The 22,522-nt window shown below is 40.3% G+C and overlaps 1 protein-coding gene across 2 annotated transcripts in view; it reads right to left on the bottom strand.

Annotated features, from left to right (window-relative positions):
- adgrl4 (adhesion G protein-coupled receptor L4) overlaps positions 1–21,466 on the bottom strand; it is a 34,021-nt gene extending 12,555 nt beyond the window's left edge. The window contains exons 1-7 of one of the 2 annotated variants that reach the window (XM_014168617.3): positions 21,370–21,466; positions 20,698–20,847; positions 16,122–16,271; positions 12,085–12,234; positions 11,724–11,794; positions 9,645–9,824; positions 9,225–9,408 (exon numbers count right to left, since the gene is read on the bottom strand). In XM_014168617.3, the coding sequence (XP_014024092.1) occupies positions 9,225–9,408; positions 9,645–9,824; positions 11,724–11,794; positions 12,085–12,234; positions 16,122–16,271; positions 20,698–20,847; positions 21,370–21,415 (931 nt within the window). In that variant the 5' untranslated portion in view covers positions 21,416–21,466. The remainder of the gene's footprint in view (positions 1–9,224; positions 9,409–9,644; positions 9,825–11,723; positions 11,795–12,084; positions 12,235–16,121; positions 16,272–20,697; positions 20,848–21,369) is intronic. The other variant, NM_001173573.1, reaches the window with a different exon arrangement.
- Between the last annotated feature and the right edge of the window lie 1,056 nt (positions 21,467–22,522).

The raw sequence follows: 22,522 nt of genomic DNA, 5'->3' as shown, positions 1-22,522 counted from the left end.
GGAACGCGCTCACCGGCCAAGCACACGCACTGTTGTGGATGCAAGGTCCGATCACTTCCGACACCAATGTAATGACCTCACTAGATCATAAAGGAACAATTGTCCAGACAGAGGATGGAGTTAACGAATTGACGGTTTATTAACCCAACACACAAACAGGCTACTGTTTGGCCGTAGCCCACACCAAATAAATGAAAGGTACCCAACAAACCAACCGTGACCTTCTCTTGTGAAGCCCAGACGTAAGAGAGAGAACAATGGCTAAACCCGGTCTTAACTTCCAATGCTCCATCCCCCTGCCCAACCCCCCTCCACGCCATTCCGCCAACCACCAGGCTGCCCGGTATAAGAACATTCCAGGCATTCCCGTGATTGGCAGATAGCAGGTTGATTGGCATGACCCCACGAACACTGGTAAGTACAACACAACCCACTAATAGCCTAAAACATAACCCACAGCTGTCTGTGCGGGTCGCTACAGTATGTTCTTACCTTCTTGTCATGCGGCCCAAACTTGGCACCGTTGGCCTGTTGTAGTGTCTCACTTCTGGCCTTGTTTAAAACAATAACGTTACATTGAAATGAAGTACTGTGCAAGAAAGAACAGATAGGCGAAGTCTCATCTGGGCTAAGTTAATGTAACGTTAACTTGCATACCTCCATGGCTATCATCCACATGGTGTGGTGTATCCATTGCTGGGACTGGCCATTGCTAACTGAAAGACGTACCAGATTAGCTACATGAATAAAGGGGCTATTTTCTCCTCTGAATGTACATATAATGTTAGTTAACTAGCTAGCTAACAACATTGACTAACTGACGTTAGCAAACCATCTAACGTTAGTAAGCTAGCTAGCTAAGTAACTTGGCTAGCAAGGACACAATAAGATAGCAACTTAACAGGATTTACCATAATTTAGCTAGCTAGCAACGGCCATGTTCATGTTTTAGCTAGCTAACGTTATCAAGCTAGATAGCCAAGGAACGTTAATTAGCTGGCTAGGCTAGCTAGCTAGCTTGCGTTATTGTCGTTGTTGACATTACACATGTAAAACTACACAGAAATTAAGGAAAGTAGAAACGTTACTTGAACAAAAAAAGTTGCATTCCAATCTGGTGCATGAACAGCCGAGAAAACTAAAAACGAGAAACATTTTCAAACGTGTTGATTTGACCATTGTTTTACTAGATAACTAAGGTAACTAACAAGGTCCAACGTCTTCGCTGAATGATCCACTTTTTCCATGCATGATTCAAAATCCAGGCTAGAGAATTGGTGCTTCATCTATTGATATCTACAGAATGGGTGCCGCTAGTGTGTTATTGTTCAGTATTTCTAAATGTTTGGTTCTGATAAATAACAATTATTACACAGAGGGGTATCCTACGAAGCAAGCTAGATCTACTCAGGGTTTTCTAAAGCTAACCAGCATCAGTGAGCTTCACATTCCAGCTCAGGCTTCATCTGTACTACAACGGTGGATATTGCTCATCTGCCTGCCGCTCTATCAGGCTTGTAACTGTGCATTTCATGTTGCACATGGCTAGTCGAACGCCAAACTCTTCATTGAGACAATGCTGAAACATCAATCCATGGGCACATTTGTGCTGAAATCAAAATGAAGAAGGAAAAGTTATCTTGCAAATTCAGCAGTCTATGGTGTGAAATAGGCTTTCAGAAGTGCCATCTTCATTTTATTACTTATCATTAATGCCGTCTTTGGTGTGCTTATCTATGCATGAAGACCTTTTTCACACCTATAGATAAAATAATCTTATTTTATTTGTCATATAAAAGTTAATGTGCGTTAAATTTCAAATGCATTCTGTCATTAAAGGTTGAGTAGCATAAATGTCACCACACTTAAAACTAGTATGGGCTATGAGGGAAGTTAGCGTCCCACCCGCGGTTCAGCCAGTGAAATAGCAGGGCGGCAAATTCAAAACAACAAAAATCTCATAATTCAAATTTCTCAAACATACAACTATTTCACACCATTTTAAAGATACACTTCTCCTTAGATTATGTTAGGACATTAGATTATGTTAAGACAGTGCCTAAAAAATAAAAGCCACACAGCCATTTTCCAAGCAAGGACAGGCGTCACAAAAAACAGAAATACAGCTAAAATTAAGCACTAATCTTTGATGATCTTCATCAGATCACACTCCCAGGACTCAATGTTACAAAATACATGTATGTTTTGTTCGATAAAGTTCATATTTATATCCATAAACCCCATTTTACATTGGCGCGTGATGTTCAGAAAATGTATTCCCACCAAAACTTCCGGTGAAGGAGCACAGCAATTTACAAAAATACTCATCATAAACGTTGATAGACTTTACAACAGTTATTTATAGAATTATAGATATACTACTCCTTAATGCAACCGCTGTGTCAGATTTTAAAAAAGCTTTTCGGCGAAAGCACATTTTTCAATATTCTGAGTACAGAGCTCAACCATCAAAGCAAGCTATACAGTTACCCGCCAAGTTCTGGAGTCAACTAAACTCATAATTAGTATTATAAATCTTCCCTTACCTTTGTTGATCCTCATCGGAATGCACTCCCAGGACTCCCACTTCCACAAGAAATGTTCTTTTTGTTCAAAATACTCCATATTTATGTCCAAATACCTCCGTTTTGTTCGCGCGTTCAGGTCACTAATCCAAAGGCATAATGCGAGAGCGTAGAACCAGAGACGAAAAGTCAAATAGTTCCATTACCATTCATAGAAACATGTCAAATGATGTTTGCAATCAAACCTTAGGGTCTTTTTAACATAAAACGTCAATAATATTCCAACCGGACAATAGCGTATTCATTACATAGGAAAAAGAAGGAGAGGCGCGCCAAGTGCCCGCGCATTAAACAACACACTGGTCCCAGGCAGTCCACTGATTGATTGAGCTCCTATTCTCTGCCCAGTAACAGTAGATGGATGAAACAAGTTTCTAAAGGCTGTTGACAACCAATGGAAGCCTTAGGAAATGCAAAAGGACCCCACAGACACTGTAGTTTGAAGAGGGATTAGATAGAAGAAGTACAACTCACTTCCTGGTTGGATTTTTTCTCAGGTTTCTGCCTGCCATATGAGTTCTGTTATACTCACAGACATCATTCAAACAGTTTTAGATACTTCAGAGGGTTTTCTATCCAAATCTACTAATACTATCTATATCCTACGTTCTGAGCCCGAGTAGTAGGCAGTTTAATTTGGGCGCGTCAATCATCCGAATTTCCGAATACTGCCCCCTGTCACTAATTAACATATGGATTTGCACTAGTATGCACATCAAAAGACCCAATGCAAAGTTACACCTCACTTTTCTATTTTTCTTTCAGAATTCTGAAGAATGCCAAAGTCACGTCTAAAAATGTTTTTCTGGGGTGTGATGTAATATGAAGGACCTGGCAAGCCAGCCTATTCAATTACATTTTCAGACAATTCTACAAGTAAATACTTTATGAATATATTGTTAGAAATCAACTTGCAAGGTTACTAGCCAACTAGCCTGCTAACGTTAGCTATATTAGTCAGCCTGCTAACGTTAGCACTGAATGAGTCAGCCAGTCACTATCAACACCTAGTTTACAGCTACATTAAAGTAATCTAGTTATCTTAGCCAGCCAGCTAATTTTAGCTATTTCGCCAACTAGGTATTAGCCTAGCCAGCCTAGCAAACCGCCACGGTTTGCAAAATAAATGTAGGAATCTATGTTATTCAATTATTGCACCCACACTGCTCGTGAGCGTCACCGTTGCCAAGGTCTAAAATAGAAGTCATTCCTATTTCTGACGCAGATCGCTGCAAGTCCTGCCTCTCCCATCTCCTCGTGGGTTAATAGAAGCAGGTACCCACGTGCCATCTCCTCATTGGTTATACCCACGTGGGTGATTGAAAAACGAACTTTGTTGCCGGTCGTCGTGGTAATACTATGAAAGTTTAGATGCCAATCACCATATAAGTTCAAAGATGAAAAAGCCTGGATGGAGGAGAGATGACTAGAAATGATTCGGTTGACTGTTTTATGTGTGGATTAATTGTTGGAGTAGAGGACCTTGTGCATTTCAGGTAAAATAACAACTCAATGTTTATATCCCAGGACAAATATGCTAGCAACAGCAAGCTAGCTAAATAGGACAAATTAGCTAGCAAGTGCAAGCTAGCTAGCTAGCTAAATTGCCATAGATGTTTAATGCTTTTCGACCTGTCCCCAAATTAATGTAATTGGTTCAGAGTTTGTTTTGATATTTTAACCTGTTTGTCGTGATCACGTTTGGTGTGGGGGGACAAAATACATTTATGCACGATGGCGCACGCGTGCTGCCGGTTTGGGTTCCGTCTTACAGATTGATGGCGGGGGCCAATCCGATGGTAAAACTTTTAAAAGAGTGCAGGCTGTGTTAGATACCAAAGCGAGGGGGAGGCGGGCGCTTCACCGGGTCGAGGGAGAGTCAGGGAAATCCAGTAGCTACACTACATGACCAAAAGTATGTGGACATCAAATATCTCATTAAAAAATCATGGGTATTAATATGGAGTTGGTGCCACAATTTTTACACGCTAAGAGCCTCAGCACTTGGCAGTCCTGTTCTGTAAGCTTGTGTAGATTACCACTTCGCAGCTGAGCCATGTTGACCGGAGCAGCTCTAGCAGGGCAGAAATTTGACGAACTGCCTTGTTGGAAAGGTGGCATCCTATAACGGTGCCACGTGGAAAGTCACTGAGCTCTTCAGTAAGGCCATTCTACTGCCAATGTTTGTCTATGGATATTGCATGCCTGTGTGCTCGATTTTATACACCTGTCAGCAACGGATATGGCTGATATAGCCAAATCCACTAATTTTAAGGGGTGTCCACATACTTTTGTATATACAGTGTATAATAGCGAGAAAAATCTCAAATAAATTGATTCCAGATTGCAGTCACCTAGTGCGCTAGCACAAAGCCAAGGTGGTGAAAAGTTGACAAAACAAAAAGGAGAACAGATGAGGTACTACACAAATACATGTATGATTTTCTCTTTTGTTTTGAGCCCACGGCAGGAAGGCACCAGAGCCTGTCATGCAAACGGGGTTCCTACTAGATAACACGGCCACAATGTCTGTAAAGAGCATGAGGTGTGGCTAATGTTAGCCAGCTTGAGCTAGCTACCAAGCTAGCTTACGAAGGATGGATGTTAACTTCCTGTTGAACGCTTTTTGGCTTCTTCTGTGGGGTTTAAGAGGTGCTGCCACCTACTGTAACGTAGCGATAAACACTTTTCTTCAAGTGAGTGAGGTGGTTTAGGGAGTGGAATTTATTAAAAGGAGCAGTTTGGATTGCCCCGAAAATATAGAATATATAATCAATGGAAAAAATGTAGGGTATCTTTGGGCATAATCAATATAATCTACTTAAACTGTAAATTATTAGGTGTATCCTTTTTGTGTCATCCTAGATTATTTTAAATTAATTATGTCCACGTGTAGTTGTATTGTGTTTTTAAATTGGCAAATAAATCGAATCAAATTAAAATCACAACAAATGTAAGGTACTTATAGAAACAACAAAAACAGCTTGCAGCCTCTGGTTGGCTGGGGTTAGCTTGAAGGCGGCAGGCCGAATTTGAGATTAGAGAAATTCCTTGCAATTGTCTTTCAAATTAACTCATGGCTGGATGGCTTGCCACAGGTTTATAGCTGTCCTCTGAGGCTAAATGCCAGAGATGCAACACCAGCCTGGCAAGGGGCGGAAGGTAGCCTAGTGGTTAGAGCGTTGGGTCAGTAACCGAAAGGTTGCTGGATTGAATCCCCGAGCTGACAAGGTACAAATCTGTTCTGTCCCTGAACAAGGAAGTTAACCCACTGTTCCCTGGTAGGCTGTCATTGTAAATAAGAATTTGTTCTTAACTGACTTGCCTAATTAAATAAAGGTTCAATAAAATAATAATTTGTGGTCCTATGAGTGGGTGCTACCCGCCAGAGATACAAATGATGTCTTGAACAGCAAACACCGCTTACCCGCTGGTGATAGGAATTTATAGCCGTGGGTGTGGGAATGGGGAAAATAGCAAGCGGGTGGGCATTTCTGGCATACTGGCAAAGGATCTGGCTGACACTGCCATTCCAAAAATTGCTGCTGTGGCTTCTGCTAAAATGAGCTGTCACCTCAGTGTAACAGTTGGGGTAATGGGGCAATTCGGAGTACAACGCATTTCTCATCCCTGGATTGAGGTATGTTTTCTGAGACATATCTCGCACTAGCTCCGCTGTGTCTTATGCTACACAGGAAGCCTGTCCGATCTGCAGCAAGCAGATCTGCTGGCTAGCTGTACTCTAATATAAGTTTCCATAAACCTGCATCACTTGTGGTATAAGTAGAAGAGTAGGCACTGCAAGAAGCCCCTGGAATGAAGCACAGCTAGTGGTGCCTGCTTTGATTGGTCGAGATTCCACAACGCAGTGGACCACTCTGGACCCATCAACTCATGTCGATTGACTCATTTTCAGCAGTCTACTTTTTCAAAAGTCATAAACTATCTTTTAAAATATGTGTGCCTACCTAGTGCAACCTGACCACTTCGTGACTGTCATGATTTCCTCAATACTTTACTGAAAACCGTGTGCCCAAGCCGTTCAAAAGATATGGTTCATTTTACCAGAGATAGGCTGTTGTTTTTTTTTATTGCAAATTCGAGGGAAACATTAGATAAATAAACCATGTCGTGGGCTGTTTTTAAAACTATGCTACTCACGGACTGTAGCCTATTTGTTTGATAACAAACAAGCTGGTTAAGTCATGTTACCTTATCAGCTAACAATCTGAGGGGTATTCCAGAAAGCCTGATTAGTGAGTTAGAGAAATCTGTCAAACCATAATTTGAGCAATGGTGACGAATGCTCTGAAGCAAACCTGCTACCTACTAGGTTAAGTTGATCTTAGCCTTTAATGGTGAGTAAAGACGGGGCTTCTCCGCCAATCAGATTCTTGTCTGTCACAATGGCATGTCCCTTTGCGGAAAATACAATTGACATCCGAGCCTGCATTGTTCGCAGTGCATTACAAATGGAAGGAATTATTGGATCTCAAATAGATCCTTTAGGCATTGAATACTTTTTTGGCCATCAACCTGTCCATATAATCAAGGAGGACTTTTACAAAATTGCAGGCACTGTTGGCTGTGGTCAATTGACTCTCAGCGATGCTTTGCTAATCTCAAATTAATAACACTAGGCAACATGATCAAAAAATAAATAAATAAATAGCCTAATCCCACAGATTTTCCCAAGGTCACTGGTGTTAAAACTAAACGTAGAAGATATTGTTGCCCGTGTTGTCATGAAAAGCACTCTGAATTCAATCATTTCTTATTCCTCATACCTAGGCTGTGGAATGGGCCTACCAATGCAATTGTGACATAGGCTACCACAATTTATATATTAGGCTATAGCCTTCTCATGTAATATCACCAACGTTGCAATAAAAGTGCTCTATAAAGTGAAAGCATTATTACTAATCACCCATGTGTGTAAATTTGGCCTATTAGATATTGGAATAGTGCCGCTTCACTTACACATTTACTCTGTTTGCAATTTTCTGTCAGGCTCCCCCTCTGGCTTTTGTGGTGGCGGCTGTATTACTATTTTGGGGTAAATTAGTGAACATATTTGTTGTATGTTGTTACAAGTGTTTCTTGTTGTAGACTTATTGGGCTCTGTCTTTTGACTCCATATCTATATATTTTTATGTCATCGACATGAGGACCTTTTTGAATGTTGTGTGCACGCGCCAATTGTCAGATCGACCAATCTGCACTTCGGTTAGTCTAATTACTTCAAGGAGAGGCAGCCATTCTGGAACCAAGAAATCACAGACTCCCTCATCTGGTTAAGGTAAGCTGGATATGTTCAGGGAATCCTGAATTTGTTAAACCATATTTTTGGAATTACCCTCCAGGTAACTGGACAGGCACAGATTTGGTTTAAGATGGCACATTGACAAAGAGATTGTGAACCCAGAAGTATATGTTTTATCCTATGGGGGGAGTGGGGAAAATAGATAGACAGCCTAATTTGGGTGTTGCCCTGGGCAGATTTATGTTATGCCATGTTGTCTTCATATTATAGGATATGCTTGTCAGAAAGAACAGTAGTGTTATTCCCTATACTTCTTTTATTATTACATTTCTTCCCAATTTGTCTGGTGTATCTTATTGCCTGAAATCTAATGTCTAAATCCAATATGCCTACTTGTATTTTTGATAAATTACAAGAGGCTATGCCTTTTTGTAGGCATTCATGTAGGTAGGCTTGGTAAGATCAACATTAAAACATTCAGGCTATCCTAACTTCAAATTCTTTAAGATCTTTATCAACTATAACTATATAAATGAGCATAAAATAACTCACCAACAGTAACTCTTGAATCGTTCAAGCTAGAGACACCAAACCATCTTTCACATGTTCAGGCTATCCTAACGTTAAGTTCAACTATAATTATGTAAATTAACGATAATTCTATACATTTGCACACATTTACATGAAATAATTCCCTAACAGTAACTGTTGAACCGTTCAAGCTAGAGACACCAAAACAACTTTCACATGTTAAGGCTATCCTAACTTACGATTCATACAAAACGTATCAACTGAAACTATAAAAATGTGTATTAAATTAGCATAAAATAACTCACCAACAGTAACTCTTGAACTGTTCAAGCTAGAGACACCAAACCAACATTCAGATGTTAAGGCTATCCTGACTTCAAATTCTTAAACACTTTTATAAACTATAACTACATACATTTGCATAGATTTGCATAAAATAACCCACCATTAGTAACTCTTGAAACGTTCAAGCAAGAGACACCAAACCAACTTTCACATGTTGAGGCTATCCTATCCTCTCAATTAATCGATCCTTCACAAGCTAGCATGCACACCACATTTTCTTCAGGAAATGTACTTTTCTAGTTATTATTTATTATAATAATTTGTTTTTTGTACAAATTCTTAATATATATCTAATCTTTCAATTTTCATCTCAAAGTGCACCAGATCGATGCATTTAGCTGTTAAAATTCATTTTTTTGTTGTTGACCCTACTAGTGTTCCATCTATGGCTTTGGGCTAAGCCTCCAATGTCCTTAAATCCTAGAAATGCCCCTGCTCTCGGCCGACAACTGCTACAGGTGTGTCCGTGCTAAGAGACATGATTGTGGTGTTCTTCTTACCCATTTCACTCTCTTTGATCTCAATCTCAGTTGTTGTTTTATATTTCCTGGCCAGTGTCAAAGTACTCTCCTCCACTGTGTGTAAGAGTTTGGTTATGGTGTGGTCCCGGTACTCCTCTTTGATTCTGTTCCAGGCCACCAACTCATCCTTCTCAACCAAATTGTTCACCACATTTAAAAATGTCTGTGGAATAGAAAGGAAGGCAGTTTAACAAAAGCATTTATGAATATCAAGAAACAAGACAAATCATACTGTTTATTTTCATGGATTGAACAACCCTTTCTCTGTTTTAATGTATATGCAGCAAAGTTTAAGCAGCCTTACAAATGATGACAGAAACCATATACCCTTAGGCCAAGAACATTTAGTATCCTACTTCTAAAAAAAGCAATAGCAGTGCTAGTGGAAATAAAGATTACTCTGAGAGTTGCTTTGGTCACGGCTGGTTTGGCGGTTTGATTCTTCTCCCCAGAGCTCATCAGCGAGGCCGATTGAGAGAGGGCCTCCACATAGGAGATCACATCCACCGACGTCAGCTCTCCCGACGTCTGTTTTTCAATCTCCACCAGCAGGCTCTGAAGATCTGTAAGATTTCTGATCTACAAATGGAAGAGACAAGATCAAGTAAGCTCCAATGGATGCCCCCTCTCCAAATAGGAGAAATAGGATGGTTCTTTTAAAAATGTCTACTAAATCTTAAAGCAAAGCATACAATTAAACTAAGTTACTCCCACAAAAAGTGTTCAGACCAATGCACATTTCTACACATGGATAGTAACATATATTCCTAATAGGAAATCCTGATTGAAAAGCACATGTACCAATTAAATATCTATATAGTGACCAACAGAGGGCGGTGTCCTATTATATACTGCTCAAAAAAATAAAGGGAACACTTAAACAACACATCCTAGATCTGAATGAAAGAAATAATCTTATTAAATACTTTTTTCTTTACATAGTTGAATGTGCTGACAACAAAATCACACAAAAATAATCAATGGAAATCCAATTTATCAACCCATGGAGGTCTGGATTTGGAGTCACACTCAAAATTAAAGTGGAAAACCACAGTACAGGCTGATCCAACATTGATGTAATGTCCTTAAAACAAGTCAAAATGAGGCTCAGTAGTGTGTGTGGCCTCCACGTGCCTGTATGACCTCCCTACAACGCCTGGGCATGCTCCTGATGAGGTGGCGGATGGTCTCCAGAGGGATCTCCTCCCAGACCTGGACTAAAGCATCCGCCAACTCCTGGACAGTTTGTGGTGCAACGTGGCGTTGGTGGATGGAGCGAGACATGATGTCCCAGATGTGCTCAATTGGATTCAGGTCTGGGGAACGGGCGGGCCAGTCCATAGCATCAATGCCTTCTTCTTGCAGGAACTGCTGACACACTCCAGCCACATGAGGTCTAGCATTGTCTTGCATTAGGAGGAACCCAGGGCCAACCGCACCAGCATATGATCTCACAAGGGGTCTGAGGATCTCATCTCGGTACCTAATGGCAGTCAGGCTACCTCTGGCGAGCACATGGAGGGCTGTGCGGCCCCCCCAAAGAAATGCCACCCCACACCATGACTGACCCACCACCAAACCGGTCATGCTGGAGGATGTTGCAGGCAGCAGAACGTTCTCCACGGCATCTCCAGACTCTGTCACGTCTGTCACGTGCTCAGTGTGAACCTGCTTTCATCTGTGAAGAGCACAGGGCGCCAGTGGCGAATTTGCCAATCTTGGTGTTCTCTGGCAAATGCCAAACGTCCTGCACGGTGTTGGGCTGTAAGCACAACCCCCACCTGTGGACGTCGGGCCCTCATACCACCCTCATGGAGTCTGTTTCTGACCGTTTGAGCAGACACATGCACATTTGTGGCCTGCTGGAGGTCATTTTGCAGGGCTCTGGCAGTGCTTCTCCTGCTCCTCCTTGCACAAAGGCGGAGGTAGCAGTCCTGCTGCTGGGTTGTTGCCCTCCTACCGCCTCCTCCACGTCTCCTGATGTACTGGCCTCTCTCCTGGTAGCGCCTCCATGCTCTGGAGACTACGCTGACAGACACAGCAAACCTTCTTGCCACAGCTCGCATTGATGTGCCATCCTGGATGAGCTGCACTACCTGAGCCACTTGTGTGGGTTGTAGACTCCGTCTCATGCTACCACTAGAGTGAAAGCACCGCCAGCATTCAAAAGTGACCAAAACATCAGCCAGGAAGCATAGGAACTGAGAAGTGGTCTGTTGTCCCCACCTGCAGAACCACTCCTTTATTGGGGGTGTCTTGCTAATTCCCTATAATTTCCACCTGTTGTCTATTCCATTTGCACAACAGCATGTGAAATGTATTGTCAATCAGTGTTGCTTCCTAAGTGGACAGTTTGATTTCACAGAAGTGTGATTGACTTGGAGTTACATTGTGTTGTTTAAGTGTTCCCTTTATTTTTTTGAGCAGTGTATATTATAAGTGGTACTACTTTCCTAGTTCATTTGTTGGAGTACTTACATATTCAAGTGTTCTGTTGACACTTTGTGTTATACACACAACATTGTCATGACAATTTTTCTCGGGATGCTCTGGAATACAACATATGGAATCATCATATTCATTTAACAGTCGGCTAGAGTAACCTCAAAACTGCTTGTTTGTTTAACAATATTTAAATATTTACAACTATGATATCACCAGGACATACCAAAATTGTTAACATATTTAATTTTGAAAAGATAATTAAGATAACACTGCTCACAATTTGTTTATTAAGATTTTATATAATATGGTACCCTCACATAATTTGAATAATGTATCCTCCCAATTCCCTCAAAACTTTAGTTTAAAAATTTAGAGGGTGAATTGATATGCTTACCTTGACATATTATCCCATTCTCTGTATGAAATCGTTTAGTGCCTGAAGTAGAAATGTAATCTCTTTGGCAGGTGCAAAAGAAAGATCCATTTGTGTTTGTACAATGTGCGAATGGTCCACAGATTTGGTTGTTCTTGCATTCATCAACATCTGATAGTAAAAAGAATAACAGGGTATTTTTTTCTGAATGAAAGACATAAAATAGGCCCTGATGAATGATATTTTCAAACTGAAAAAAAATCGAGGATATCAGTTTCTTAAATATGTGTTGTAATGTTGAGAAAAAACTGATATATACAGTGCATTCGGAAAGTATTCAGACCCCTTGACTTTTTCCACATTTTGTTACGTTACAGCCTTATTCTAAAATAGATGTAATTGTTTCTTTCCTCATCAATGTACATTACATTACATTTAAGTCATTTAGCAGACGCTCTTATCCAGAGCGACTTACAAAATGGTGCATTCACCTTATGATATCCAGTGGAACAACCACTTTACAATAGTGCATCTAAATATTTTAAGGGGGGGGGAGGGGGTTTAGAAGGATTACTTTATCCTATCCTAGGTATTCCTTAAAGAGGTGGGGTTTCAGGTGTCTCCGGAAGGTGGTGATTGACTCCGCTGTCCTGGCGTCGTGAGGGAGCTTGTTCCAGCATTGGGGTGCCAGAGCAGCGAACAGTTTTGACTGGGCTGAGCGGGAACTGTGCTTCCTCAGAGGTAGGGGGGCCAGCAGGCCAGTGGTGGATGAACGCAGTGCCCTTGTTTGGGTGTAGGGCCTGATCAGAGCCTGAAGGTATGGAGGTGCCGTTCCCTTCACAGCTCCGTAGGCAATCACCATGGTCTTGTAGCGGATGCGAGCTTCAACTGGAAGCCAGTGGAGAGAGCGGAGGAGCGGGGTGACGTGAGAGAACTTGGGAAGGTTGAACACCAGACGGGCTGCGGCGTTCTGGATGAGTTGTAGGGGTTTAATGGCACAGGCAGGGAGCCCAGCCAACAGCGAGTTGCAGTAATCCAGACGGGAGATGACAAGTGCCTGGATTAGGACCTGCGCCGCTTCCTGTGTGAGGCAGGGTCGTACTCTGCGAATGTACACACAATACCCAATAATGACAAAGCAAAAACAGGTTTTTAGAAATGTTCGCACATTTTATTACAAATAAAAAACAGAAATACCTTATTCACATAAGTATTCAGACCCTTTGGTATGAAACTCGAAATTGAGCTCAGGTGCATCCTGTTTCTATTGATCATTGTTGAGATGTTTCTACAACTTGATTGGAGTCCACCTGTGGTAAATTCAATTGATTGGACATGATTTGGAAAGGAATACTCCTGTCTATATAAGGTCCCACAGGTGACAGTGCATGTCAGAGCAAAAACTAAGCCATGAGGTTGAAGGAATTGTCCGTAGAGCGCCGAGACAGGATTGTGTCGAGGCACAGATCTGGGGAAGGGTACCAAAAAATGTCTGCAGCTTTGAAGGTCCCCAAGAACACAGTGGCCTCCATCATTCTTAAATGGAAGAAGTTTGGAACCACCAAGGCTCGTCCTAGAGCTTGGCCAAACTGAGCAATCGGGGGAGAAGGGCCTTGGTCAGGGAAGTGACCAATAATCCAATGGTCACTCAGAGTTCCAGAGTGCCTCTGTGGAGATGGGAGAACCTTCCAGAAGGACAACCATCTCTGCAGCACTCCACCAATCAGGCCTTCATGGTAGAGTGGCCAGACGGAAGTTCTCCTCATTAAAAGGCACATGACAACCACCTGAAGTTTGCCAAAAGGTACCTAAAGACTCTCAGACCATGAGAAACAAGATTCTCTGGTCTGATGAAACCAAGATTAAACTCTTTGGCCTGAATGCCAAGTGTCACGTCTGGAGGAAACCTGGCACCGTCCCTACGGTGAAGAATGGTGGTGGCAGCATCATGCTGTGTTGGTGTTTTTCAGCGGCAGGGACTGGGAGACTAGTCAGGAACAAGGGAAAGATGAACGGAGCAAAGTACAGAGAAATCTTTGATGAAAACCTGCTCGAGACTTCAGACTGGGCTGAAGGTTTACCTTCCAACAGGACAAGCACACATCCAAGACAACGCAGGGGTGGCTTTGGCACAAGTCTCTGCATGTCCTTGAGTGGCCCAGCCAGAGCCCGGACTTGAACCTGATAATAGCTGTGCAGCAACGCTCCCCATCCAATCTAACAGAGCTTGAGAGGATCTGCAGAGAAGAATGGGACAAACTCCCCAAATACAGGTGTGCCATACTTGTAGTGTCATACCCAAGAAATCTCAAGGCTGTAATCGCTGCCAATGGTGCTTCAACAAGGTATTGAGTACAGGGTCTGAAAACTTATGTAAATGTAATATTTCTGTATTTTTATATTTTTTTAATTGCAAAAACAGTTTTTGACGAGAGGGGAAAAAAACAATTTAATCAATCTTAGAATAAGGCTGTAACGTAACAAAATTTGGAAAAAGTCAAGTGGTCTGAGTACTTTCCGAATGCAATGTACCAGTCAAAAGTTCGGACACCCCTACTCATTCCAGGGTTTTTATTTATTTTTGCTATTTTCTACATTGTAGAAATAACACATATGGAATCATGTAGTAACCAAAAAAGTGTTAAACAAATCAAAATAGATTTTAGATTTTAGATTCTTCAAATTAGCCACCTTTGCCTTGATGACAGCTTTGCACACTCTTGGCATTCTCTCAACCAGCTTCATGAGGTATTCACCTGGAATGCATTTAAATTAAAGGGTGTGCCTTGTTAAAAGTTAATTTGTGGAATTTCTTTCCTACTTAATGCTTTTGAGCCAATCAGCTGTGTTGTGACAAGGTATGGTTGGTATACAGAAGATAGCCCTATTTGGTAAAAGACCAAGTCCATATTATGACAAGAACAGCTCAAATAAGCAAAGAGAAACAACAGTCCATCAGTACTTTAAGAATATGGAACATTTTAAAACTTTTAAAGTTTCTTCAAGTACAGTGGCAAAAACCATCAGGTGCTATAATGAAACTGGCTCTCAGGAGGACCGACACAGGAAAAGAAGACCCAGAGTTACCTCTGCTGCAGAGCATAAGTTCATTTGAGTGAACTGCACCTCAGATTGCAGCCCAAATAAATGCTTCACTGAGTTCAAGTAACAGACACATCTCAACATGAACTGTTCAGAAGAGACTGCGTGAATTAGGCCTTCATGATTGAATTGCTGTAAAGAAGCCACTGCTAAAGGACACCAATAACAAGAAGAGACTTGCTTGGGCCAAGAAACACGAGCAATGGACATTAGACCAGTGGAAATCTGTCCTTTGGTCTGATGAGTCCAAATTTGAGATTTTTGGTTCCAACCACTGTGTCTTTGTGAGATGCAGAGTAGGTGAACGGAGGATCTCCGTATTTGTGGTTCCCACTGTGAAGCATGGAAGAGGAGGTGTGATGGTGTGGGGGTGCTTTGATGGTGATTTATTTAGAATTCAAAGCACAGCATTCTGCAGTGATACGCCATCCCATCTGGTTTACGCTTAGTCGGACTATCATTTGTTTTTCAACAGGACAATGACCCAACACACCCCCAGCTGTGTAAGAGCTATTTGACCAAGGAGAGTGATGGAGTGCTGGATCAGATGACATGGCCTCCACAATCACCCGACCTCAACCCATTTTGAGATGGTTTGGGATGAATTAGACCGCAGAGTGAAGGAAAAGCAGCCAACACGTGCTCAGCATATGTGGGAACTCCTTCAAGACTGTTGGAAAAGCATTCCTCATGAAGCTGGTTGAGAGAAGGCCAGGAGTGTGCAAAGCTGTCATCACAGCAAAGGGTGGCTACTTTGAAGAATCTAAAATCGAAAATATATTTTGATTTATTTAACACTTTTTGTGTTACTACATGATTCCATCTGTTATTTTATAGTTTTGATGTCTTCACTATTATTCTACTATGTAGAAAATAGTAAAATAAAGAAAAACCCTTGAATGAGTTAGTGTGTCCAAACTTTTGACTGGTACTATATAAATATATATATATAATACCAGTGCATTCTGTCCCGTCATTTGGTTGAAATTCATTCCGCCCGGTTGAAGTATATCCTGAGGCACAGATGCAGTAGTAGCTGCCCTCTGTATTGGTACAGTTGCTGTTGTTTCCACAGATATTAGTGACATTTTGGCATTCGTTGTCATCTGTTATGATGGAAGAAGGACACAGAAACAAAATAAATTAAAATTGTAGCTGCTGCGTACACAGTTTAGCAGGTGTTATGGCGGGTGCAGGGAAATACTTATGTTCCTAGAACCTATCAATCAATGTAGTAAATGTCAAGCACACAATAATACAAAATTAAAATATATATTTTTTACAGCGGTAGGTATAGTAACGTGACCAGTGAACAATGATTATGTACATAGTGCAGCAGTCCCTACGGTGCAGGGTAGAATACCCGGTCGTAGCTGGCTAGTGATTGTTACTGAGGGGCAGAGTAGGGTACTGGGCAGAGGGAAGGGTGGTGGCTGTTTAACAGTCTGATGGCCTTGGGATAGGAGCTGTTTATCAGTATCAACTGTATCAACAAGTGGTTATTATTCAAACATTACTGAGACAAGTCATAATCAGATTTACAATGAACGTAACTACGACCCCAATACAAGTTAACTACAATTATATAGCTTGTTGTGCACACAGTTCATACTGGTTGTGACTGGTTTGTAAATTCTGGCAACCATCAGATATTCACCATGCCAGTTCATATCAAAACACACCTGCATGAGATATTCACAATGTTTATTGGAAGTGATCCGATAGGACTTTCAATTGTTGTGTTCATCTGTCTAGATATGATGAATATACTGGTCTTCCTCCCCACTGTACCTTGTGTACAAAGCCTGTCCGGGAAGGGATATCCTTAGCTCTGAGAAAGGGAGGTGACAATATTCAGGAGGAAATATGACCATAAGATTCCAGACCTCTGAACCGCCATTGTTAACACAAACACTGTGTAGGAAAGGGTTCCATAAGGAAAATGACTGGCTTCCATTTTCTCTGAGTAGCCTATGGGTAGCTCAATAGGATTTCACAGTACAATGGTAGCAAAATGAATATGCATTAGGGATATGAACAAAAAGATGTACTCAAGTTGACTGTCTTAAAGGGATAGTTCCCCACTCATATCTATTCTCTCGAATAAAATAAATGGGTCTGATTTAGGGAATCTAAGAACATTTCATTGGTGGAGCAAAAATGATAATGTACCTTAAAATTATGGACTATCTTTAAATTTAGAGTAGGAATATTTTATTTAATGGGGCCATCAATTCTGCTCTATATTAATGAAGTGACATATTGTTCAAAATATTTTTTTTTATTCTCCAAAACCCATATTTGTACTGTATTTCCGTGTAGAAGCCATTTACTGTATGTTTATATTACCACAGTTTAATTTACATTTGGCCCTTGGAATATGTAAACCCCCATGATTATGATCAGATAAGGAAATATGAATACTAAGCAAAAGTGTCCCACAAACCTAAATGCAACAATGTTGGCTGACAGACGAACTTGAGCAATAAAACAATTTGACCACTTTCAACACGAGCAATAATTTTTCACATTTCAGTACTTTTGTTATGATAAACACACTTTGAGGTTTACAATTTCAATAGGGTAGATAGGTCGGAAAAAATCCCCACTAGGAATGATTCATGATTTAACCAGGTTTACAATAACTGTGCTAGTTGCCTGAGAGGATGGTGCCCATAAGGCGTTAACCTCTACGGGGTCGGTATCCACCCCGTGCGACGGTTGAGCTAACATAGGCTAATGTGATTAGCATGAGGTTGTAAGTAACAAGAACTTTTCCCAGGATGTAGACATCTGATATGGGCAGAACGCTTGCATTCTTGTTAATCTAACTGGACTGTCCAATTTACAATAAAATAATACCATGCTATTGTTTGAGGAGAGTGCAAAATTATGAACTTGAAAATGTATTAATAAACCAATTACGCACATTTGGGCAGTCTTGATACAACAGTTTAAACAGACATGCAATTGGTTCAGTCTAAAACTTTGCACATACACTGCTGCCTTCTAGTGGCCAAAATCTAAATTGCGCCTGGGCTGGAATAATACATTATGGCATTTTTCTTGCATTTCAAAGATGTCGGTACAAAAAAAAATATGCATGTTTTTTTCTTTGTATTATCTTTTACCAGATCTAATGTGTTATATTCTCCTACATTAATTTCACATTTCCACACACTTCTAAGTGTTTCCTTTCAAACGGTATCAAGAATATGCATATCCTTGCTTCAGGTCCTGAGCTACAGGCAGTTAGATTTGGGTATGTCATTTGAGGCGAAAATTGAAAAAAAGGGTCCTATCCTTAAAATTAACTTGTCTCCTCCCCTTCATCTACTCTGATTTAAGTGGATTTAACAGGTGACATCAATAAGGGATCATAGGTCAGTCTATGTCATGGAAAGAAGTGGTGTTCCTAATATTTTGTACAATCAGTGTATGTAATAAAGTCAAGTCAATATTGGAGCTAAACAAACTGGCCAACTAGTTTGTTACACTAACAATATGTTAGCTGTCTTACCTTTCTTCTGCATGTCATTAAACCTTAATTTATTCAGGGAACTCCCATTGAGACCGATGTCCCTTTTACAAGGAAGCTCTGATTCACAAAATGCAGCATAAAAATACTAAGTACATAATAAGGAATTAGTGACAGTTATTTTTAGTGACACTGTTAAAAAGCTGTGTTCACTGCTGAGTACATTATTATTTGTTAGCCAACTTCCTTTGCTAACGTGTCTAGAATTTTTTTGCCACAAAAACAGCTATGTTTGTTGATATACTTTTCCTCTTCCTTCTCAATTCTCAATCTGACCATTTCTACCACGGGAATACATGTATTTCATGTGTTCTAATAAAAAGCGATGCTGTCGAAAAATAACCCCTTTTTGATTGAATTAATGTCCTAATGTATTTTCACTGGGTGTGTAGCTAAAGAAGGAGTTTTAATCCTTGAGGCAATTGAGACGTGGATTGTGTATGTGTGCCATTGAGTGTGAAATGGCAAGACAAAAGATGAAAGTGCCTTTGAATGGGGAATGGTAGTGGGTGCCAGGCACACCAGTTTGAGTGTGTGAAGAACTGCATCACTGCTGGGTATTTCACGCTCAACAGTTTCCTGTGTGTATCAAGATTGGTCTACCACCCAAAGGACATCCAGCCATCTTGACACAACAGTGGGAAGCATTAGTCGCCATGGGCCAGCATCCCTGTGGAACGCTTTCGACACCTTGTAGTCCATGCCCCAACAAATTGAGGCTGTTCTGAGGGCAACTCAATATTAGGAAGGTATTTCTAATGATTTGTATACTAAGTGTATATTTCTAATTAGATTTGGGTAACTTCCAGTCCACATGGACAGATGAACCCCGGGTTCAATTCAGTTGAACCTGCATTGCTGTACTTACGCAAATTAAATTACAGATTGGTTTTGGCTCATTGGTTTTGGGTTAATGTTGAATTACCACCAAGTGGACTCCTCTCACAGGTACTGTAGATTCTTCAAATTTTAAGAATAGCAAGTGTTCTCAGGCAGTAATTTGTAAACAAAGACAGTGTGTAAATTAAATTCCAGCCTTAACATTGTAAAACAGGACAGAGAAAGTGTTTATTTTTGCAAATCTGCAGACCTGATGATGGTAGTGCGCCTGCTGTTGAAAGATATAAGACAAATGGGTACCACCGGCTGAAAGTTTTCCATATATGTGAAGCAGTACATACATGTATGCAGTAAGGATCCAAGTACAATCAGCTGGTTATGATTAAAGTTTACTCCTAGTGTTAAAAGGTAGTCAAATGTTGGAGTGTTTTTCACACTTTACACCAGTGTAGATTGAATGCAACAATAACCAGTGTTGGCCATGAATATTTTCTTCTAGAGTTACAAAAACTCTGAATGTTAAAAGCTAATACTTCTTGTGTTGGTGTTAAACGTGTTGATTTAAAAGTTTCAATGGTTATCTCATTTAATAATATATATGCTTGAATAATATAACTTCTAAATCCCAAATGAGCTTAGTGCAACCGTCTTATCCCAATCATAACTCAATATAACTTTTCCATTGTTAAATTTATGGTGTCCATTTGAGTCTTTGTAAACAAAGAATAGCCTCAAAAATACACTGTGCATAATCATGTTGATCGCATGGACTCTCTCAGTCCTTGCATCCAGAGCATCCTCTATGAATTATGGTTAAAATCCTACATCCCCTCAGCTTTACAGCCAACCAGGTGACTGTGGTTTGACTAAAACACAAATTAAGGATTGTGCCTTTAGCCGCAGACATCATCATGCAACTTTACTTTACAGACCAGTAATATACACCCTTTTAACCCTGAATTAATGAAAGGATAATCACCCAATATTGCCTAAAATAGTGCCATTTTTTTTTCTTCATTTATTTGGGGGTTGAGGCATTAGACTACCTATCAGGTCTAAACCTGAGTGTAATGTCCCTTTAAGTGCTATGTATTCATAGGCCTACTTAACCTTGTTCTGTATAGGTTTGTAAAAAATCTAGAACTTATATTTACCATTACAAAAGTTGGTTCCATCGCCAGTATATCCACGGTTGCAGTAACAGGCGTTATTGGATCCATTCAGGGATTTACACGAGGCAAGTCGATGGCATTTATCACAAATGTCATAAAATCTGCATGGGTCTATAACACTGGAAAGCCATGCTATGAGATAAAAAATAGAATACATTTGCTTTGTGAATTTAATAAATTATGTGAAAAAAAATTTACTACCAGATCAGCATTAACTCATCAATATGGAAGGAACAATGGTACCATGAACTATGGTATGTATTGAATGTTGCATACAATCATATTATGCTATTATGACTAAGAGTGTTTACATTTTCAGCAAATGGTAATATAATAACAGAAAGACAAAAATCATACGTAAGCCTACTCAACATCAATAAACTACTCAGAAGTAATATTAGACTGATATTGAAATGGACTCACACAACTGCAAAGTTCCTAATTATATCTATGCAACTATGATCACTAAAGGCCAGGAGACCTGAAGTTTGGGATAAAAAATATCCCGCCATGCATCCTGATTATTTTCTCTGGTAAATCCCACATACACATAACGGAAATGGCAAAGAACATATGTGTATTTCTACCATGTACAAGGTGTCTGCTATGCTACAGTGCATACTATATGACAGAAGAATGGATAGACTCACTTACCTGCTAAAAGTACAAGTTTCATCTGGGACTTGAGCAAAGACTCCATACTTGCGTTGGGACAGAAATACTTTTAGCTGAAACTCTGTGGCTGGTGACGTGGTCCGTTTCCTTGCATCAGTTTTCCTGTTTCCCTAAACCCGACCCTTCCTGTCCTGATCTTTAATCAGCTTTCACAAACATTAAACTGGGGACACGCCACCGTCCCATGACAATGGAGTCTAATCAACAGCATAAGAGAATGCTTATAAACCAGTATAGTCTGGCTTCCTAATTAAAGTTATTGTAGCTGTAGTATAGAGTATACATTCTTACAATTTATGATTTGCAATTTGGTGGCTTTTTCTTTCAACTCCATCTCAATATCAATACTAAGTGTTCTTTAAGTAGTAATGTTATTGTGCATCTGGGGTGGCCATTTTACAAAACCACAAGGACATTGTTCTCAACAGAAACACACACACTGTGTAAACACCAGCTGAACAACATTGACTTCAGTGAAGGACAACATCCTCTCTTTCTAGGATACTTCCAGAGATGGCTTCCTACAGATGTAACACTGATTTCAATGTACTCGACTAACTTGCATCAGTATTTACGCATCTTTTCATTAATTTTATTCAGATGATCTCCAGACTAACACTCAAGAGGATGATAGCCACTAAGCCACTCTGAAGCTGCCAAGTAATTTAATTAAGGAATATGAATATCTTATACTGTAAATGTTTTAATATGGAAAACGAAAGTAATGGTTTCCCGCATGCTATTAATTCACTCTTCATCCCTTTGATAAGTTCCAGGTGGTGGACCATTTCACTGGCTGAGTTGCATGGAAAGTCAAATTTGCCAAGTTGGACTGATTCATTGTATTATATTCGCCTGTCACATTATCAGTTCATTTACATGCATGTAGAATTAAATTAGGACTTTTGGAGTATAGGGTCTTCCAAACAAATTTGGTGGAAAATGTAAGTAACGTACCCTACACTTTAGCCTGCAAAATTCGTTGTAGGTTCATTAAATGATGGGTGTGATATACACTTAAGGTTGGCAAAATTGTTTAGGAAAATGCTCAAAAAGATTGAAAAAACAAACAAAACACACTGCTGCAAGTCCAAAATTAAAAGGATTATTGGTAACACTTTATATGTTGGAC

The sequence above is a fragment of the Salmo salar genome, chromosome 23 (assembly GCF_965601325.2).
Source record: "Salmo salar chromosome 23, fSalSal1, whole genome shotgun sequence".
NCBI classification, from domain to species: Eukaryota; Metazoa; Chordata; class Actinopteri; order Salmoniformes; family Salmonidae; genus Salmo; species Salmo salar.
This window is presented reverse-complemented; position numbering and strand designations above follow the sequence as displayed.